This window comes from Mercenaria mercenaria, chromosome 2, assembly GCF_021730395.1.
Source record: "Mercenaria mercenaria strain notata chromosome 2, MADL_Memer_1, whole genome shotgun sequence".
NCBI lineage: Eukaryota > Metazoa > Mollusca > Bivalvia > Venerida > Veneridae > Mercenaria > Mercenaria mercenaria.
The window spans coordinates 21,045,550-21,065,745 of record NC_069362.1 but is presented as its reverse complement, the minus strand read 5'-3'; the positions used below and the strand labels follow the sequence as shown (position 1 = coordinate 21,065,745).

The following is a 20,196-nucleotide window of genomic DNA, read 5'->3' as shown; positions in this document are numbered from 1 at the left end:
TCAGCCAGCTTGCTATGAAACTATTGATCATTCTGATACATTTAAAATTCATTATTGTATTCTAAGTAAGATTTTGGGGAAAAGAGGTTCTGTTTTATGGCAGAATTATTTACAGAAATATTCAGTGTGCATGATAATGTTGTGCAGGATCAAGTTTAATTTGTGCCTGTAACATTCCCAGATGTTTATTTTGGAATGTAGGTTATAATTAAAGGTAGAGAATTAAGGTATAAATGTATTTAATTCCTGTTTATGAGTTACATTTTAACATTCCTGCAGTTTCTTACATTTCTCCATCTAAACTTGACGCAGTCATTTCCTCCTTGTTAATTAGGAACTTGACAAGTTCAAATGTCTATATTTAAGTAATCTCAGAAAGCTTCTGAATGATTCAGACTAGCTTCAGACATTCTTCAGAACCAAGCTAAAAAAATATAGTCAAACCTGCCTGTAAAGTCGAACCATGGACAATGAAAAAAGTGGTTTTTGTAGACAGGTGATCTCTTACCACAGGTAAATTAACATTATTTATGGATAAATGGGAAGAGGAAATGTTGGCCAATATAAGTAGGTTTTATTCAGAGGTGGTTTTTTAGCTCAGGGTTGACAGTAGTTACTTAAAAGTACTTACACTTTTGAGATTTCTCAGTATCTTTTTTGTGTATCACGAAAGGTGTTTGTTTTTAATTTCCATAATATAAATTTAAGTGCCATATTGAAGACTTTGCTGATAAACTGCATTAATGGCTGACTTTGCTAAGCAATTATAATTCACAGTTAGTACTGTACATACTCAAAAGTACAGAAAAAATTGTGGTTTACAGGTAGGTTTTACTCAGCAAGATGCCACCACCTTTTCTGAAGTAATTTTGGTTGCTCAGAAGTTGAAGTAGATTTGAGGGGGCTTTGACCTTGCCTGTGATTTCTGTCTGGTCTTACCAGTATTTCAATAACAAATATGATTAAAATTCCACATGGATGAGCTGTTTATAAACAGGATATCTGATGAATTTACAAATGTTGCATATATGATATGATTATAATGATATAATCATTTTCCAATAGTGCAAAAGCATTAACTCTGAAGGTCAGTGACTTTTTTCAGATCCATTCAAAACAACTTAAACATAAATACCACATGGATACGTTATTCTGACAAGATTTTATTTATATGTTTTCAAGTTATTGATATATTTAGCAATTTTGATTGCTCAGTCAGTTGTTTCTTGTCAGTAGTTTTTGTATCAGTGTTCAAAAACAAGTCTTACAGTAATTCCATTTTTATGAGATAATTGTACAACATTTTACTAATCTAATATGTTTACAAGATATAAATACATAATTTTTTGGTTAATAATCTTCTACAAAGTGCATAGGGCAAAACCGTCGGTATAAAAAAAAACAGTAAACTGTTGTTTATTTGTGGATTTGGATAACAACACTTAAGAAATTCCATGTTGATGAATTATTATGGTTAGAAATAACAAGTCTAGTAATGTAATGGGCTTTGCCCTCTGTCAGTTGACAATGGCTGCTTATACCCCTTTCAATAACAGCTCTTCTATAGAAATTCCTTGTAGATGAGTTAATAATTTTTTAGGACTGACAAATCTGTTTTTGAAGAATGCTGTTATATTGGCTTAATGATTTAAGATTTTATGTTAAGGATCATTTGGTCATTTCTTTTGAAGTTTATATGGTGTATTTGTTTTGTTCATTAACAAATACAATGATTTTCATTATTCTAGACAGTTGTTATTTACCAAAACACTTCCTGGTTTATTATTCTATCCTGTCTATTTCTCAAGGGTCTTAATTAGTTTTTATGAAGAGGTTGGCCCATTAGGTCATGGTAACTTGTGCCCTTGACAATGAACCCTGCTTCAAAATGTTACATACAAGAACAGATGTCAGCTCCCCTGTATAACATATGAAATTTTTATATGCTGAGTGATGCTTATCTCTGGAATGTCTGTACATTTATGGAGCAAGACTTATTTTCAGCTAGGGCTTTCTACATAAGGAGAGCTTCAGGTGTGGAGAAAAGTTGTAAATTGGACTCGTCAAAAGGACAAAGGTTAACTTAAGTTGCCAGAGAGAAAAAGTGAAACTGCAAAAGCAGTCCAAAAGAGCACATACCATTTGATAGTCGGGTGTTAGGTGAATTGTCTGTTTTCCATCAAGTTACAGGTCAGAATTAGGTGATGGGTATGTCAGATGTCTCGTTCTTGATGAAATTCTATGAGATTTTCCTATTGCAAGAAATATTCTTTAACAAGTCAGCACCATTATCTTCATGTATAAAAATATGAATGTGTTGTTTTTTGCTAGAACTTTAAAAATTAAAAAAAAAGCCTTATGAAACAAGAAAATATCGGTGAGGTCTTGCTGAGAACATATCACCTCTGAATCTCTATATCATACCCTAGATGTAGGATACAGCAAAACATGAAATCTAATTATGAAGATTTTGCAAGTAACTGCAGTACTTTTATATTGTGTTTGTTAGGTAGACAATTGATATCCCTCTGATAATTGCTTTTGTAACATCTGTTGAAAGTTTTAGTATAAAGATTGCAGGAGATAACATTTTCAATGTAATTGTATTGTATTTTGTCTTTTCTAAAAGATTTTCTTTATATTTTTTATTGCTGACAAGTTATACCCTAATAATTAGAAAACCTGTTCTTCAGTTGTCTCGGAAGGAAGACAGGTATAAGTTTTTGCTCGTTCTGTATAACAGTTTGATAAATTTGCCATGGGTCTCAAATAGTTTCTGGCAGTAACTGGAATAAACCAAATATCCTAGGTTCCTGTGTATGAAAATGCTACCAGAAGTTTTGTCTGCATTATTCTGCACTGGTATCAAAAATAGAAGAAATAATGAATCTATGTTCCTTTTAATTTTGTCATCTTCTAAATGCTTTTCATTTATCCTGACATTTAGATACCTCAAGTTTTCATATGCATTGCAATACATGTATTACTTTCGGCTATTGCTGCATTTGGCGAGTTTTAAGGAGTTAGGCCTTTCAGTTAATCTGAGACTCCTAAAATCTTGCAACTTGCTGTCTTTGACAGTGTGTCTCAGAACTCCCAGCATTTGATTGGCTATTTCTGTGTACATCATTGAAATATTGACCAATAAATAGGTTGCTCCTAGGACATCCAAACTTAGGTCAAAGGTTATTTATTGATAAATTAATAAGATATCAATATCCCCAGCATTCGTCTTTGTGTCAGTTAAATTGAAGAGTCGTCTGAGGAGAGGGCTGGTAAGTTAAGTGAGCCTTTGTTTTCTCTGATATTGTTTCTTTGTTGTTTAACCTTTACCCTGCTAAATTTCTAAAATGGACTTGTCCATCATTCCATTTGGGCAGTACCATTTATTATCCGAAGGGGTGTTCGCTGAAAATTTACTGACTAAATAGTGAACAGTGTAGACCATGATCAGCCTGCACAGATGTGCAGGCTGATCTTGGTCTGCACTACTCGCAAAGGCCATATTGACCAAAGCATTGTACAGATAGGTGTACTAAATGACTTTAGGGTTTCTTACATTTGCATATAGACGCATTAATTACTGGTGTTTGTTTTATGAGAATGCATTATTATTTTGATCAGTTTGTACTGGTATATATTCATTCAGTGATTCATTTATGTAAATATCTGACATAAAGACATACAGTATATTACATCAGGATATAATTAAGGTTGGTATGATTATGTAATATATAATTATTACCAACATAATGCCCCACTGCAGATGGTACTAAATACAGTATCATACACACAGCAATATGTTCCATTCTATGAAATATTTGTAGAAGAGTAATTACTATTTTCTCGGCTTGTATAGGAGCTTCCTCAGAAAATAACAGAAAGCTGTTAGGAAATCGAAATGGATTTGTGTTTTCTGCTTAGATATGTTTTCGATTTGTAAATCCTTACCACTTTACCTCCTACAGTAGAACAGCAATTTTATAATCTTTTCCAGAAATTATCACAGGAAAAGCAATATTCAGTAATCCCTATTTTGTGTTAATGCTCACACCAGTTAAATGATACTTTAGTGATGTTACCTTTTATCTCAGATTCAGTGTATTTGTTTATTAGAAAGGTAAAAAAACTTGTCAGTAACATTTGTCAGATGAAAACATTTTGTTAGCTCTAACTGTAGTAATTATGTGAGTAACCAAGATACAATGTTTGTTGTATTGCCATTTGTTTAGTTGTTTTTCAAAATTCCAAAGGAAATGCTACCTTCTACTCATAGGTAATACTTGAAATAATTCAATTGCTTATGAGCACAACTTGATGCTAGGTGGAACACCTTGTTTACTGGTAAAAGCACAAAAACAGTTGCATCAGCATTCTTGCCCTTTGAATCAGTAGAATTATTCAGTATGTTCATTTTTTATGGTAAAAAATGGATCCCACATGAAACAGAATATCAGTTTGATTCTGTACACATATTTTTACTTTTTGGATTATTGTCCAGTAAGATTAATTAAGGCAAGTAAATTTCATACTTTGTTAAGTATTTTGTTATTGCCTGGCCAGTTGTTGCCAAGCAAGTTATTTCCTGGCTGCTTATTGCCTAGCTAGTTATTTTCTGGCAAGTTACTGCCAGGCCATTAGTTACCAAGCCAGGTATTTCATTGCCAGTTAATTCCAGGCCATTTGTTTCCAAGCAAGTTATTCCCTAGCCTGTTATTTCTAGGCCATTTATTGCAAAGCTAGTTAATGCCTTGCCAGTAATTGCAAAGCTAGTGAATGCCATGCCGCATATTGTTGTGCCAGTTATTTCCAAGCCACTTGTTGCCAAGCTAGTTATTGCCGGGCCATAAGTTGCTAAGCCAGTTATTACCCATCTAGTTAACATGGAAGGGAGAGCAAGATGCTACCGATCTAGCAGTTACATGTTCTATCTTTTGGTGAGAAAAATGTTGTCATAGTTATTTAAGATATCTAAAGACATTCTCTGTCCAAATCTTATTCATTTTTGAAAGTTGTCAGTTATTAGCAGTCACCATTTAAGCTCTGGTTGGGGATGAAGGAACACAGCAATATCATTAACTTAATCACTGTTGAAAAATTAAAATAGAAACTATTCATTTATTACTGGTTACAAACTTGTTTCTAGACAGGTAACAGGTCATGTCTCTTGGATGCCAGAATATCATCAAGGATGCTTGCAGGCAGTTTATAAGAATTTGTCTTCTTCATTTCATCTGAATACAATTATATCATTCTCTTGTGTGACACTGTAATGATTTTGTCACAGAACTTGCCAAACAAATGGAATCTGGTGCCAAGATGTATTTGTGTCTCACATTGCCAGACAGTGGTCAGAGCCAAGATAATTTCTCTAGAGTTTTGCCATTCATTCAGTAACTACTGCTATATAGAAAAGTCATTTGTGACTTTTATACTTACTACAAAAAGCGGTTGGTTAAAAAAAAACACACAAGTTTTTAGGGATTATATAATAAATTTTCCATTGTTTTTTGCATTGTTGACAATAATCCAAAAACTGCAAATTGTTTTTTCTTCTGTAGGTTTAATTTAATGGTGTTACTCAGAGTTTTGCGCATACTATCTATACAATTGTAAAATAGTTTGCATTCAGAGACTGAGAACGAAAGTCAACCTTGCAGCCAGTATAAGGGTAATTCACATACATATATTGAAATTTTTTGCATTTCATTGAATGATTTTCAAGACACACAATCATTATGCTAAATGAGACTGAATTTTGGCACAGAAGTGGGTATGCCATTGCAAAGTATTTAAAAGGTAATCAGCTACACGCCAGTTTGCTGATATTTCAGGGTAGATTGTACAATAAATGAGCTGCGCCATGAGAAAACCAACATAGTGGCTTTGCGACCAGCATGGATCCAGACCAGCCTGCGCATCCACGCAGTCTGGTCAGGATCCATGCTGTTTGCTTTCAGAGCCTATAGCAATTAGAGAAACTGTTAGCAAACAGCATGGATCCTGACCAGACTGCTGGTCGCCAACCCACTATATTGGTTTTCTCATGGCATGGCTCAAATGTCTTCAAGGTTTTGATGATGATGATGATGGTGCTTTTTGTTTACTTTGCCAGACTAAAACATATATCTAAAAGCTTCATGTTCCATTTCAGATACAAATATAGACCCTTCGCTCCATGAACGACAGAGACTTTTGAAGAAAGCTCGTTTAGCCGACAGTCTCAATGACAAGTTACTACACAGACCAGGTGTCTTGGAACTTGTTCAGGGAAATATTATTCAAACAGATGGGAAACTTACACAGCTCATCAAAGGTATGGTATAGGTTTTTGTAACTGCAGTATTTGCATTTAAGGTCTATATAAAAAGCACAAAATGTAAATGAATTAGTTATTAGATTTGTGTATTACAACACCCACCACATAATATTATTGGATTTATGTGGTTATAAGTTGTTGTATGTTAATAGCATTTGTTAATTCTTCAGCTTAACATTGTAGAAATATTTAGCTGATTATTTTCATATCTACCATTTAGCTGAATAATGTGTTTTTGAAAAGCATTCAATTACAGTGGCATATTTATGCTCTTTAATACTTGTAACATAGGCGTTCAGTAAAACTATTTAGCCAAAGTGCTGAATTTTGTTTTAAATGGTCTCTCCCAAAGGTATTTTACTTTTTGATGGGTTAAGTTTGAAGGTTTGCAAAAGAAAATTTGATATCGAATAAACATTGTACTGTTTACAAAATTTAATTATACCATATTTCAGAGGGCTCACTATCGTTTGACAAAGCAACTGAAGCAGAATGTAGTAACGACAGCAATTATGATGATGGTAAATCAAGTGACGAGGCATTTTCTCCTGACCAAACTGACGATTCCAATTTGTCGGACATCAGTAGTCCGCCTGTTATACCACCAGCACCGGAACTACCAACCTCATTTGCCAAGTCGTTGCCGTTCTCGGCTCAGATTCAATTCCATCAAGATTCCAAAGTAACATTGCCCCTGACCACTCAGTCATTTACCATTCCACACCAGACCACAAGTTCTGGTGGTTTTGGGGCAACAGCGACTTTTGTGTCACCGAGAAGTAATGTGACAGTGTCCACAATAAACAATAATAACAATAACAAATCAAGACCAAAGAAAGCAAAACCTAAACCTCAGCCTAAAGCTAAGGTAATAAAATTCCATGAGTATAAGGGTCCACCAAATGTTGTAAAAAGCAGTCAGCCAGTTCCATCGCCCCCAGCAGCAATAGCTGGTGCCATAGGGAACACCACTAACATTATCGGACAACAGCCAGCTCAGCAGGCTACAACGTCGGATACTCCATATCATATACTTCTACAGCAACAGCAGTTGTTTCTACAGTGGCAGCTAGAGTTTAACCAAAAGAATCTAAACGCAACAACAGTTCTGGTACCAGCTGCAAAAGACGGCCATCCTAGTTTACACACTATAACATCAAGTTTAGGAAGTAGCGTTGCTACCAGTGTAACAGAATCTGCCGCTGTATCTGTTAACACGCAGGCTACTCCGCAAACGGTGTTTACAGTGACTACTCCTACAAGTCAGCATGCTCAGCCACAAGCTCAGTTACAACAGATTCGTATATCATCACCAGTGATGACTCAAATAAAACAAGAACCTCAGTTAGGACAACCTCAGCCACAAATGAACCCAAATGTAACACCTGTCACTCCAAAGCCACCTGTAAAGAAGCCAACAGTGAACATTACATCGGGACCTCCGAAACAGTACACAAGCCTGGAGGAGATGAAAGTTGCTGAGCTTAAAGCAGAATTAAAGAAAAGAAATCTTACAGTTTCAGGACCAAAACCTCAACTGATTGAAAGATTGAAGCCATATGCAGATGCTATCTTGAAGTGTCCTAGTGATAAATCGCCTGGATCAGTGCAATCTCCAGGAAGTTCAATATTGTCACCATCTGGGTCATTGATGTCTTCAAAGTCTGCGACATCACCACAGTCATTTTCTGTGATGTCACCACCAGGCTCTGTGACATCACCACAAGGAGCAGCGATGTCATCAAAAACTGTTGTGATATCAGCACCAGGGTCATCAAGTAGTCTTGCTATGACATTGCCTGTAGTGGTGTCAACATTTTCAGGTGCATTTTCTCAGCCGGGTTCAGTTCAATCAAATACAAGTAGTCTTACATCTCCTGGTTCTGTAGCATCCTCGACTGGTTCTGTTACTTCACCAGCTGTGCCAAGTTCATCACAGTCTGGGTCTGTGTTTTCAAGACCTGGCTCAGTTATGTCCCCATTAGGATCAGTCATTGATGAGACATTGTGTAACAATGCAGACTCTCCTCTGGCATCTATTCAGTCAATGCAGTCAGCTGTGAGTGTTTCAAACATGATGTTTCCAACAGATGATTTAAGTAATCCCTTTTCACCACCACAATCTCCACTGTTCATGGACAATGTGATGACACCATTATCTCCAGATCTGATGGATATTCATGTACAGTCTCCAGGAGATTTAAGAGCAGTGAAACCTCAGACCAGTGTACAAATGAACAATAACAGTGTAATTAATAACCAGTCTCAACAAAATCAGAATAATATGGTTCAGACTAATATGGAACAGTCACGACCACCTTCAGTTTTGTCTGTAGCTCCATCTGAGACGGACAAACATGACATGGCAATGGATATAGATCTGGACTTGACACAGAGTTTGAGCACTGGGCTGGCACCAACACTTGCAGTAGCATCTGCTGCAGCACCAGTGGCAGCCCCACCGCCTCCACCACTTCCAACTTTCCCTGCTATGAGTCCAACCAATCGGAACAACATCAAAGCTCAACAAGATGACCAACAGCAGATGTTAAATCAGATACAAGCCCAACTGAGAATTTTACAAGAGAAGCAGAAACAGAATCAGAAAAACCAGATGCAGCAAGGATCCTCGTCCGGTTTTCAGATGTCCCAAGAGGAGTTACTCAAACAACAACAAGAAAAGATAGAAAAGTTACAGTCTCAGTTGGAAGAATCACAGTTGAGATTGCAGCTTCAGCAGTTGCAGCATCAGCAGCTTCAAACACAGCAACAGCAGCTGCAGCAACTTCAACAGCAAGCTTTACAGCAACAAGCTGCTCAAAATCAGCTTGAGCAACAGCATCATCAGATGCAACAAAATATGCAGCAGCAGCAACATGTTGCCAGCCAGCAGAATATCCAGGTCTCTGCTTCACAACAGCAGCAACATCAACAAAGTGTACAGTCCGCAGTTGCTGCAACATCAACACAGCAAGTACCAATGCAGACACAGCAAACAGCAGTTCAGGCTCAACCAAATGTGTCGGTCCCAGGTCATTCTCACATTCAGCCCCAGATGCAAATGCAGGGTCAGCCTCAAGTTCAGTTACAGGGACAGCCACCTCTAGCTGTCCAGGTACCGAGAAGCTCACCAAATAATGTGCAGTGTCAAAATTCCATTGCACAAACTCAGCCATCTGTGGTTCATACTCAGTCACAACAGAAGTCACAACAGCATACAACACAGAAGCAGGTACCAACAACATCTGCTCAGGTGATCTTCAGTGTTCCAACCATTCCAAATGGAAGCAAAGCACCAACTCTTGCGAACCTGCCACCGAACATGAAACAGATACAAATTCCCGCTCACTTGTTACATGCTTTCCAGAATTCACAAGGCCTACCAGCAGTCATTCTGACGCAGAATCCAAAAGCCGCTGTGAAGAAAACGAAAGCACCCAGCCTGGAATTCATTAAGAACCAGGCTATAAATCAGACATTGAATCTTGGCGGAGGTCGTTCACTGATAGCTGTTTCCACAGCAACAGGAGGAACTCAGCAGTTTATTATTGCCACGGCCCCCACAGCACCTAAAACAAGTACTAATGCACCACAGACAAGTACCCCTGCACCAACATTGAATGGACTGTCACAGCCTCCGGTTCAAAAAATGTAAGTTTATTTCTTTATAGCTCAATCAGTTTTCTTTTGTCTCAGAAGTTTTTGCTTAGAAAGTTTTAGAAATTTATTTGCCAGCTAGATTGCATTTCTGTTTTTATGTACACATTCCAAATGTAACCCACATGGTATATTGGGAAACCCAATGTGTAGCCTCTAGAAATAAAGTTGTTACTTACTTACTTACTTACTTACTATAATAGGGTATAGTTAATCAAATTTCACCAGTAAATGTAATTTGAATCACAAGAGCAAGATTACTGTTATTTGTCATTCTTATCATGATTCATGTTTAGTATAAAAACAATGCTTTGAAATATATAAACTTAAAAGTTGTTTGCAAGCAGTTCATTAGCAGCTCCCATGTTGAGCATCAAATAATTGCTATGCACAAATATATAGAAATGACAAGTTTGTGTGAAAATCTGTTACATTTAAGAGCTTTTGTTCTTGCATACATCTATTGTGTCTGTCAATGGTAAATACATCGGACTATGATTTGTTTGGATATTTAGAGTAAATTTTAGTTTCTAAAGTCATATATCTCAGTATATCGACTTTATATAATTTACTCTTTACGGAAATAATGAAAAAGTAATAATGATACTAGAAAGTGTTCCTAACTTAATAAATTTAGAATATTGATTTAAGCTTTCATCATGCTCATTAGAGTTACTTTCCTAAAAATATGTAGAGAATATCTTTTTTGAATGGTACACATTCAAATTGTAGTTTTTGAATTTGCTGATTTTTATAAATCCAGGAGTAAAGCAGAAATAAAAACTTTGCGATCAAATGCCAGTGTATAGTGATTAACTTTGATCTTAGAGGCATGGTTACTTTAGTACTGTTTGCCTTGCATTCAGGGTGACCTATTACAGTCAATGTTGAAAATGAGCATAACATTAATGAAGCCTGTATTTTAATCGGTTTATTTCGTTTTCAGGGCCACTTCACTTCCAACGTCGCCTGTTGAAGGGAACCAGAGACCAGTGGCAAGGACGTCTTCAAATCCGTTCTTCATACCAATGAAAGAACCTCCAAAATATGATGAGGTTGTGAAGAATAAGCAAAATAAGGTATACTGTCTATATTCTTTTGTCACAAGAAATTATTCCTAGAATCCAGTCATTGTAGTGAAGAATAAGCAAAAGTGTTCTGCCGTTTGCCACTAAAAATATTTTTTTAAAGTTTGTATGTCAGTGGAGGTGCACTACTTAAATGAGTTAATATATTATGATTGGGGTTACCAGTAAAACTTGTGTTGTTGCTTTTAATATTGAATGATACATTTATCATCACTGTAATGTACTTCAAATGTACTCTTCTAGTAGAAACAACATTAGTAACTTGTACTACACAGTTAACTAGTCAGTATCATGAGAGAAAAATAGAAAAAATCTTGTACTAGATATTACGTTACAGCTGTGATAACAATATTTATTAGTTCTGTATGTGTATAATCTAAAACTGACCTTTTCAGTTTGATCATGTTAACATGTATGTTACAGGGAAGTGAAGGTGGTGGCAATGACAATGTAGAGAAGAGTCAGACTATGGATGATGTACTGGAGATATTGATACGCACAGGAGGTTTGTATTTCTATTGTAAAATAGGCTTACGCTAAATAGTGAGGCAGTCAAATCAAACCGTTAGCCTGCCGGTGGCAAGTGATTTTGCCTTTGCAACTAGTGCAGACCAAGATCAGCCTGCACGTCTTTGCAGGCTGATCTTGGCCTGCACTGTTCGCTATTCAGTCAGTAAATTTTCAGTGAACACCCCTTTAAATAATGTGATGCTGCACAAATTGAATGATGGACCAGTCCATCACCAGGTGAAGGTTAATTAAATACATTACATATTTTATATGTTGCCGGCATTCTCTGGTTGTTATGAAAAGTAATTTTCTGTTACGGCTGAAGGATGACAAACTTGCTTATGGAGGACACGTAATTGCACAATTGTCATTATGGTTTCATGACCTTAAGGACAGAAGTTTTGAAGTGGTTACAGTGCTGGTTCAGGACTTACTGGAGCGTCTCCTGGACTGTTTGTGAGGTCATTTGACGAGGCTAGCATTTTCCAAGATGTTACTTGCTAATATGACATAGAGACAGATTCTGTCCTCATGCTTGTTGTTCTTAACCATATAGAATAATTCAAATTGTGTTTCATAAGACATGTTATAGAAAATGAATTAGAGTTTTATGAGTTTATTTTAGGAAGACAGAATATTGTTATTTTCTTGAGTGTCATATTTTCAAGGTTGAATTGATATTTAATGGAATTAGATCTGCTGATGGTTTGTATAAACTGGTAGATACTGAATGCAAAGGAATATTTATGACAATTAAACAGGAGAACTATCTGAAACATGATGATAGTCTGTTTATTTGATCTGTGTGGTTAGTTATGCAAGAGAGCATGATATTTTTTTGCAGTACTTATGAATATTGGTATTACATTAAAGATTTTTTTATAATTTATTTGTAGAATTGCCAGCAAGTGCTGCCCAGGAGCCACCTCCTACGCCGAAGACAACCAGTCAGTCTCAGACTGTACCAACAATATCAGTAGCACAGTCTAGCATGGTCTCCATACCAAATACACAGTTCAAGAACCAGTCTGTTGTGTTTTCAACTCCCACTCACAATGTATCGACTGTATCTCGGTCACCGAACAGTCAGTATAGCGAAATGAAGGGAAATATTGACAGTGTTTATGTGCCAATGGAAGGGTTGATTAGTGCTAGTGCCTCATCCTGTGGGATTAAAACTGAAGTGAAATCAGAACCTTGTGAAACAGGAACTTCTGGAACGCTAAATGCGCCAGATTTAAATGCACCAGAAATTTCAGAGAATTCTCATGATTTCTTTGATTTGAGTGATGTGATAAATAGTGATCTGAATGCCATGGACTGGACACCAGATCCGGCTTTTGGTGATCTGGACTTGACGGACATGACAAACACAAGTTCAGCCATGGATTTGATGCCAAACGATCAGTCTTTTCTGTCTATACCAAATGAACAATCACCGCAACGGTCTATACATGGTTCAGAACCAGACCTTGCAAATTTAGGTTTGACAGATATGGACACAAATACAAATATGCAAATTGATGTGCCGGACTGGTTAGATGTCATAATGCCAAATACTGGTTTAACTCCATTAAGTGCTAATGCACCGGTTTCATTTCCGGCAGATCCGATATTGACGCCGCAGACTCAGAAAGAAGTGTTAGATTTGTTCAATTTTGACGAGTCAGACTTAAACACGCCTTCAGATTTGAATTGTGTTTCAGCATGGGATAAGTTAACTGAGACGACAAGCCACTAAATAGCTACTGCATCAAAAATGGATAGTACAAGATGCTTAGCTGTCATGGGATCAAATTTAACCAAACAAAAGTCCGTGGATCTGTCCTAGAACAGACCCGGCCTAGTATTTTAAAGACAAGGACCAAGAAAGAAGGGCTCAAATATAGATATATACACAGCTTCTGGCGTGTAGAGGAATTTTTGTAGGGATTAACATTATAACATTGTTAGTTTCATGGGCAGCAGTTCCATGAAGGGATTCTTGAAATCAGTGGTCTTCATAATAGATATCTTTTTAAGAGATTAACTGTAAGGAGATTGTTATTAAATTTTGGTTTTTGCATGGATTGTTTTTAGTTTCCTCGTGAGGAAACTTTTTGTTAGTGTTAAACTGTTCTTGCTACTACAATAAACCACTGACTTTATTGCACTTTGTACAGTTGCTCTAATTTAACATAAAATAAATGGTTTGTGTTTCAGTGTATTGGAAGTGCTAAGAAAAAAGTAAAGAGCAATTCTAGGTGATAGTCTAGTCATTAAATGGATGGTATCACAACGAAAGGGACCTTATCATTAAATTGTGTCATGTTTGTAAATAATGACAACAGATTTATAATTGATGTGATTTCATTTTTGGTAATTAGTGTTATGTTAAAGTTGCAGCTAATAAAAATGTATGGAAAATTTGTACACAAAATAATTTGAAAAGAGAAAAGTAACAAGGTCCATTTTGATGTGACATGATTCAATCCAGCAGAAGAAAGTGTTTATATTGTATAATGCTATGGGTAAAGTCAATTTACTGCGCACATTTTAGAAAAGTATTAACGTCTGTACCAAATTATGTTATAAAAACATATGGCAATGTACTAAGTAGTCATCTTGGTGTAGAGTTTTAACATTAATTATAATGCATAATGTACTAATGTAAAGGTGTAATGAAAAATCTCTGCCGTACATATCTTTATTTTATATCTGCATTAATTAGTATTTGTACATAAATACAATGCTGTGTTTTTTTTTTTTCAAATTGTATAATTTGTTATTTATATAAGGGTCCAGTTTTCTCGGAATGTTGTTACACTTTTATTGAGCAGTTTTGTATTTTAATATTTGATACATGAGCCGCACCATGAGAAAACCAACATAGTGGCTTTGCGACCAGCATGGATCCAGACCAGCCTGCGCATCCGCTCAGTCTGGTCAGGATCCATGCTGTTCGCTAACAGTTTCTATAATTGCAATAGGCGTTGAAAGCGAACAGCATGGATCCTGACCAGACTGTGCGGGTGCGCAGGCTGGTCTGGATCCATGCTAGTCGCAAAGCCAGTATGTTGGTTTTCTCATTGCATGGCTCACATTATGCCTGTATACAAAATAAAATAAACAGCCTATTTCAGACAAAAGGCTCTGTTCATCGAAAATTTTATGACAGATTTCGATATGACCTATGATTGTGACCTTTAACCCAACAAAAACCAAATAAAGTCGGATAAACAACTTAAGTAAATTTTGGACATTCAAAAATAGAGATGGGTAAAACTTATTTGCGGTAAAAACTAATAATTAATTGGAACCATTTTGGGGGGAAATGATGTCTGGACAAATAAGCATGAAAGTAATCTTATCTTGATGTCTTAAGTAGAACTGATGGACTAAGAATAATTATTATTTTCAATTTTTCGTAGTTTGTGTATTTTAGTGTAAGTAGTTATTTCATTCAAATTCATTTCATCCAGATGAAATTTAGAAGCACATGATGTAAATACAGTAGAATGATACCATTTCATTTCTTATCATTCCAGAATTATTTCCAAAATAATAGTTCCAAACTATCGTTAAAAAATGGCAAGACATTACGTGAAATCATTATTTGTCTGAAATAGGCTGTTGTACTTGTATTGTTGCCGTGTTTCGACCAAGCTTTACCATCATCTGAAATGTTCTGTTTATTTTCCTGTGGTTCTAGCTTTGAGTGAGGCATTCCATTCCATTAGAATAGTGTCAATCGCCCTTGAGAAAGAGCATTTCATCACACGGTGAATCGTACTTGAGGGAAAAGTGAGACAATTTTTGTAAGCATTTTATGCTGCTTATACAATTATTATTATTCTAACAAAGTTCTTGTAGGATACATTCGAATAGTCTAGCTATTCTATTCACTCTGGCATCGGCGTCATTTGAGGGCATATAGCTTTTTTGGACTTTGAAAATTCAGGTTAAAGTTTTACATGCAAGTTACTATCTCCAAAACTAATGCAGATATTGAATTGAAACTTCACATGTGTCTTCGGTTGATAGCAGCAAGTCCCATAACTCTGACCTTCATTTTGGCCAAATTATGCCCACTTTTGGACTTAGAAAATTCTAGTTAAAGTTTTGCGTGCAAGTACATACAGCTATTACTAAAAGGCATATAGATTTGAAACTTATTTTTTCTTTTTCTAAATCAATTACCAACCTCACTGGGTCAAGTCCCATAACTCTGACATGTATTTTGAAGAAATTATGCCCCCTTTTGGACTTAGAAAATCCTGGTTAAAGTTTTGCGTGCAAGTACATACAGCTATATCTAAAAGGCATATAGATTTGAAACTTATTTTTTCTTTTTCTAGATCAATTACCAACCTCACTAGGTCAAGTCCCATAACTCTGACATGTATTTTGGGCAAATTATGCCCCCTTTTGAACTTAGAAAATTCTGGTTAAAGTTTTACATGCAAGTTACTATCTCCAAAACTAATGCAGATATTGAATTGAAACTTCACATGTACCTTTGGGGTTATAAAACTAGTTGATAGCAGCAAGTCCCATAACTCTGATATGCATTTTGGTCAGATTCCTGGTAAAAGTTTTGCGTGCAAGTACATACAGCTATATCTAAAAGGCATATAGATTTGAAACTTATTTTTTCTTTTTCTAGATCAATTACCAACCTCACTAGGTCAAGTCCCATAACTCTGACATGTATTTTGGGCAAATTATGCCCCCTTTTGAACTTAGAAAATTCTGGTTAAAGTTTTACATGCAAGTTACTATCTCCAAAACTAATGCAGATATTGAATTGAAACTTCACATGTGTCTTCGGTGTTATAAAACTAGTTGATAGCAGCAAGTCCATAACTCTGGTATGCATTTTGGTCAGATTTTGTCCCCTTTTGAACCTAAAGCTCTTTTGATATTTAACCTTTTTGGGTAATATTTTCCTGCTTCTGGGACAATATTTCGAATAGTTGAGCTTAGCTGTCTTACGGACAGCTCTTGTCTTTCTTCTAGTTGTAACATAAGAATTTCGGAATTGACCATCAGTTTGAAAAATTATAGGCAAAGATGATGTCAAAATACATAAAAAGCATTGCCAGTAAACTTACTTATTCTGTTCTGAAAATGTCAGTGATGGTCTCAATTATTTTCTTAAAAAATCTGCCAAGATGTAAATATGGGCACTGTACTGCATGTGCACCAGTATATTTTATGTTGCTTTATTATATATCATTGTCTCTGACCAGGTTCTTCCATTGACCCTACCATGACATTTATTTGTTGTTTTTTTTTCCTTGGTTTGTTACAAAGCTAATACAAGACATTGAACATTGAAACATGTAAAGATAGCTGTGTGATTTGGATTCAGCTTGTGTAACACTTCTCAGATATACAACCATCTCATAGGTCATCCTGGTTGGCTTTTGCTTATCTTGTCAGTTGCATGACCATATTAAGACATTCAGTTATTAAACTTGCAAATTTTTCAGTTTGTCAGATATTGATACTGTCAGGCCAGTAATAGAAAAGTAGGTATGCTTCTAGAAAGGTCATTTAAACAGCTGCGTAACCAATTGTTTCGTTAGAAGACTGACCATGGAAGCTTCCAGTTGAAAATTTAGATCATGTTTATTAATATTGGCTATGTAAGGTAGTGTTCATGTAGATTATGTGAAAACACTTTCGCGCAAGGCATACTGCAAGACTTGATATATGAACGTAAACCAATTTGTTACTGCCTGTCCTGGTGCCTGTCTTGGTGTCCATATAAATGCAACTGCTTTATTTGCCTCTATATATTTATTCAGCCTGCTATTAAATTTTTGTAATTTTGAATATCAAGTTTACCCAGCTCATCTCTTTAAATATATATGGCTCAGTAGAGCCTCCCGTTGTATATTTTATGCGACCAGCAGGGTAAACTTTGAAATTTAGAAAGGCAGTTTATTTGATATGCTCTGTAAGTAAAAGGAAAAAAAGAAATTGTTCCCCCAAGTCACAAGTGTTAAAGTTCATCTGTTTGAAGTTTTGCTTATTGGTCATATATTGTGAAGCAAGTTAAAGCTTTTGGTGTAAATATTTGTTCATCATTAAATTAATTCTTTTGTGAAGTATTTGCATGTTTGTTATTTACGCTTTTTATGAAAGGGGCAGTTTGTAAATTTATGAAAACACTCCTCAAGGAATATAATTATCAATGAAATTGTAAAAAATCAAGATGAGATTTGGGACCATTTTAAACAAGAAACTGCAGATAGAAAACAAATTCAGAAATGTTATTTATAAATTTTAGCTAAACCAATGTATGGGTCTATTTAGAAGGTTGAATATATTAATATAAAACTGCTTAAAAATGGGCCCAAGTTGTTTGAAGATTTTTGCATAGAAGTTTTAAGGACCAAGTAGTTCTAGCTTTTTGCATGCTGACCCAATGTATTTTTACAATCCAAAATTTAGTATGTAGTAGAAAATAGATTCGTTAAAATATACATCATATTGCTTCCCTTCCATCTAGTGAATCTTCCATTTCTCCCAAAAGCTTTTAATCGAGTTTTCTTCAGAATGTACAGGAGATAAAAATCTTAAAACAAAATGAGCTGCAGAAAAGAATGAAATATGTGATGAAAAGTTTAAGGGCTTTTAAGGGTTTCTTTTTACATCCATTGAAGAACAGCTTGAAAGAAGTTCTGAGCCAGAGAAATCCCTAATGTATTCATTAGAAAACTATTTCCTTAAGTGAAGTATGTATCAGTGTACCATATGCATTACAGGTGTATGGGGCCATTAGCCTAGCATCTTGACTCTTCTAGAATTTAGAATATGCATTCTGCTCATCTATTCCATTGTCATCTCAAGCTTTACCCTTTGCTGCTGCCAAATACCGAGAAGACATTTCTTATGGTAGACCAATAGATATGTAAATGACTTGAAAGTAAGCCTTTCATAACTTTCAATTAACTTATTGCCAGTCACATATTAACTATTATTAAACTATGGTGAAAATCTCCAGTTTAAGGTAACTAATTAACAAACCTTTTGTCCAAAAACTAAAAGTTGCTTCCCTTGATTGTTCTGTTTACTAACAAGTAGAGTTCTGTTTGATACTCTCATGCATGTACCTTTGAAAGTGGATTGAGACAGAAATTTATTCTGAATCTACCCCAAATAAGTTGATAAATCAGTAAGAGGGATTTGCGAGACGCTGATAGTTAGGTAAAAAGTCTACTTACACAGTTACATTGTTTCCTATCTTTATTGTACCCCCCCGACAACAAAGTTGTAAGGGGGGGGTATACTGGTTTCAGGTTGTCTGTCTGTCCGTCTGTCCGTAGACGCAATCTTGTGCACACCATCTCTCCTTATCCCCCTGACAGAATTTAATGAAACTTCACACAAGTGATCAGTACCAACAGTATTTGTGCATGGGGCATGTTAGGTTCTTTTAGAAAAAAAAATTGCAGAGTTATGGGACTTTGTTTTTTTTGTTACTATACTATATACATAGACACAATCTTGTGTGCACCATCTCTCCTTATCCCCTTGACACAATTTAATGAAACTTCACAAAGTGATCAGTACCAACAGTAGTTGTGCATGGGGCATGTTAGGTTCTTTTAGAAAAAAATTTTGCAGAGTTATGGGACTTTGTTTTTTTTGTTACTATACTATATACATAGACACAATCTTGTGCTCACCATCTCTCCTCATCTCCTTGACACAATTTAATGAAACTTCACACAAGTGATCAGTAACAACAGTAGTTGTGCATGGGGCATGTTCCGTTCTTTCAGAAAAAAATCTGCATAGTTATGGGACTTTGTTTTTTTGTTACTATACTATATACATAGACACAATCTTGTGCGCACCATCTCTCCTCATCCCCTTGACACAATTTAATGAAACTTCACACAAGTGATCAGTACCAACAGTAGTTGTGCACGGGGCATGTTAGGTTCTTTCAGCGACAAAAATTGCAGAGTTATGGGACTTTGTTTCTTGTTAACATACTATGTACATACAGTCTGCATATGCAATCTTGTGCGTGCCTAATCTACCAAACCCTTGCACACAATTTAATGAAACTTCACACAAGTGATCAGTACCAACCCTAGTTGTGCATGGTGCATGTTCTTTTAGATAAATATTCTGCATAGTTATGGGACTTTGTTTTTTGTTACTATACTGTATATATACAGTCTATATATATACAGTCCACATAATTATGCAATCTTGTGTGCGTCAAATTGCAATGTACTGTGTCAGTGCATGCGGGGTGGGGGGGGGGGGTACATTCATCACATTTAGTGATAGCTCTAGTTTAGTCAAAAATGATGCAAATGAGAATTATAACGATGTTCCCCCTTCAAGGGTCTGCTATTAAAGAATACCTATTAACTGGAATATTAATATCTGTGTAACCTTCGAAAACATTTTTCTTCATTAAACACTATATCTCAGTGTAATGTTATCTAATCTATATAATATATCTTTTAAGTAAGACATACTAAAAATAGTCACTGCTTGTGTATCTGCTATTCTTACCAATCTACTGCAAAATCGAGAATATTATCTTAACCCCATTTATTATTTGCATGTACCAGTGTAATCAAATTTTTAGGAGAGAATGTGAATGGAAAA

At 35.7% G+C, this 20,196-nt stretch overlaps 1 protein-coding gene across 2 annotated transcripts in view; it reads left to right on the top strand.

Annotated features, from left to right (window-relative positions):
* The window catches only part of LOC123562016 (myocardin-related transcription factor B-like), a 110,003-nt gene extending 92,699 nt beyond the window's left edge, over positions 1-17,304 (top strand). For both annotated transcript variants that reach the window (XM_053531990.1, XM_053531982.1), the window contains 5 exons: positions 6,155-6,316; positions 6,775-9,970; positions 10,923-11,055; positions 11,488-11,569; positions 12,471-17,304. In XM_053531990.1, the coding sequence (XP_053387965.1) occupies positions 6,155-6,316; positions 6,775-9,970; positions 10,923-11,055; positions 11,488-11,569; positions 12,471-13,315 (4,418 nt within the window). In that variant the 3' untranslated portion in view covers positions 13,316-17,304. The remainder of the gene's footprint in view (positions 1-6,154; positions 6,317-6,774; positions 9,971-10,922; positions 11,056-11,487; positions 11,570-12,470) is intronic.
* Positions 17,305-20,196: the final 2,892 nt, after the last annotated feature.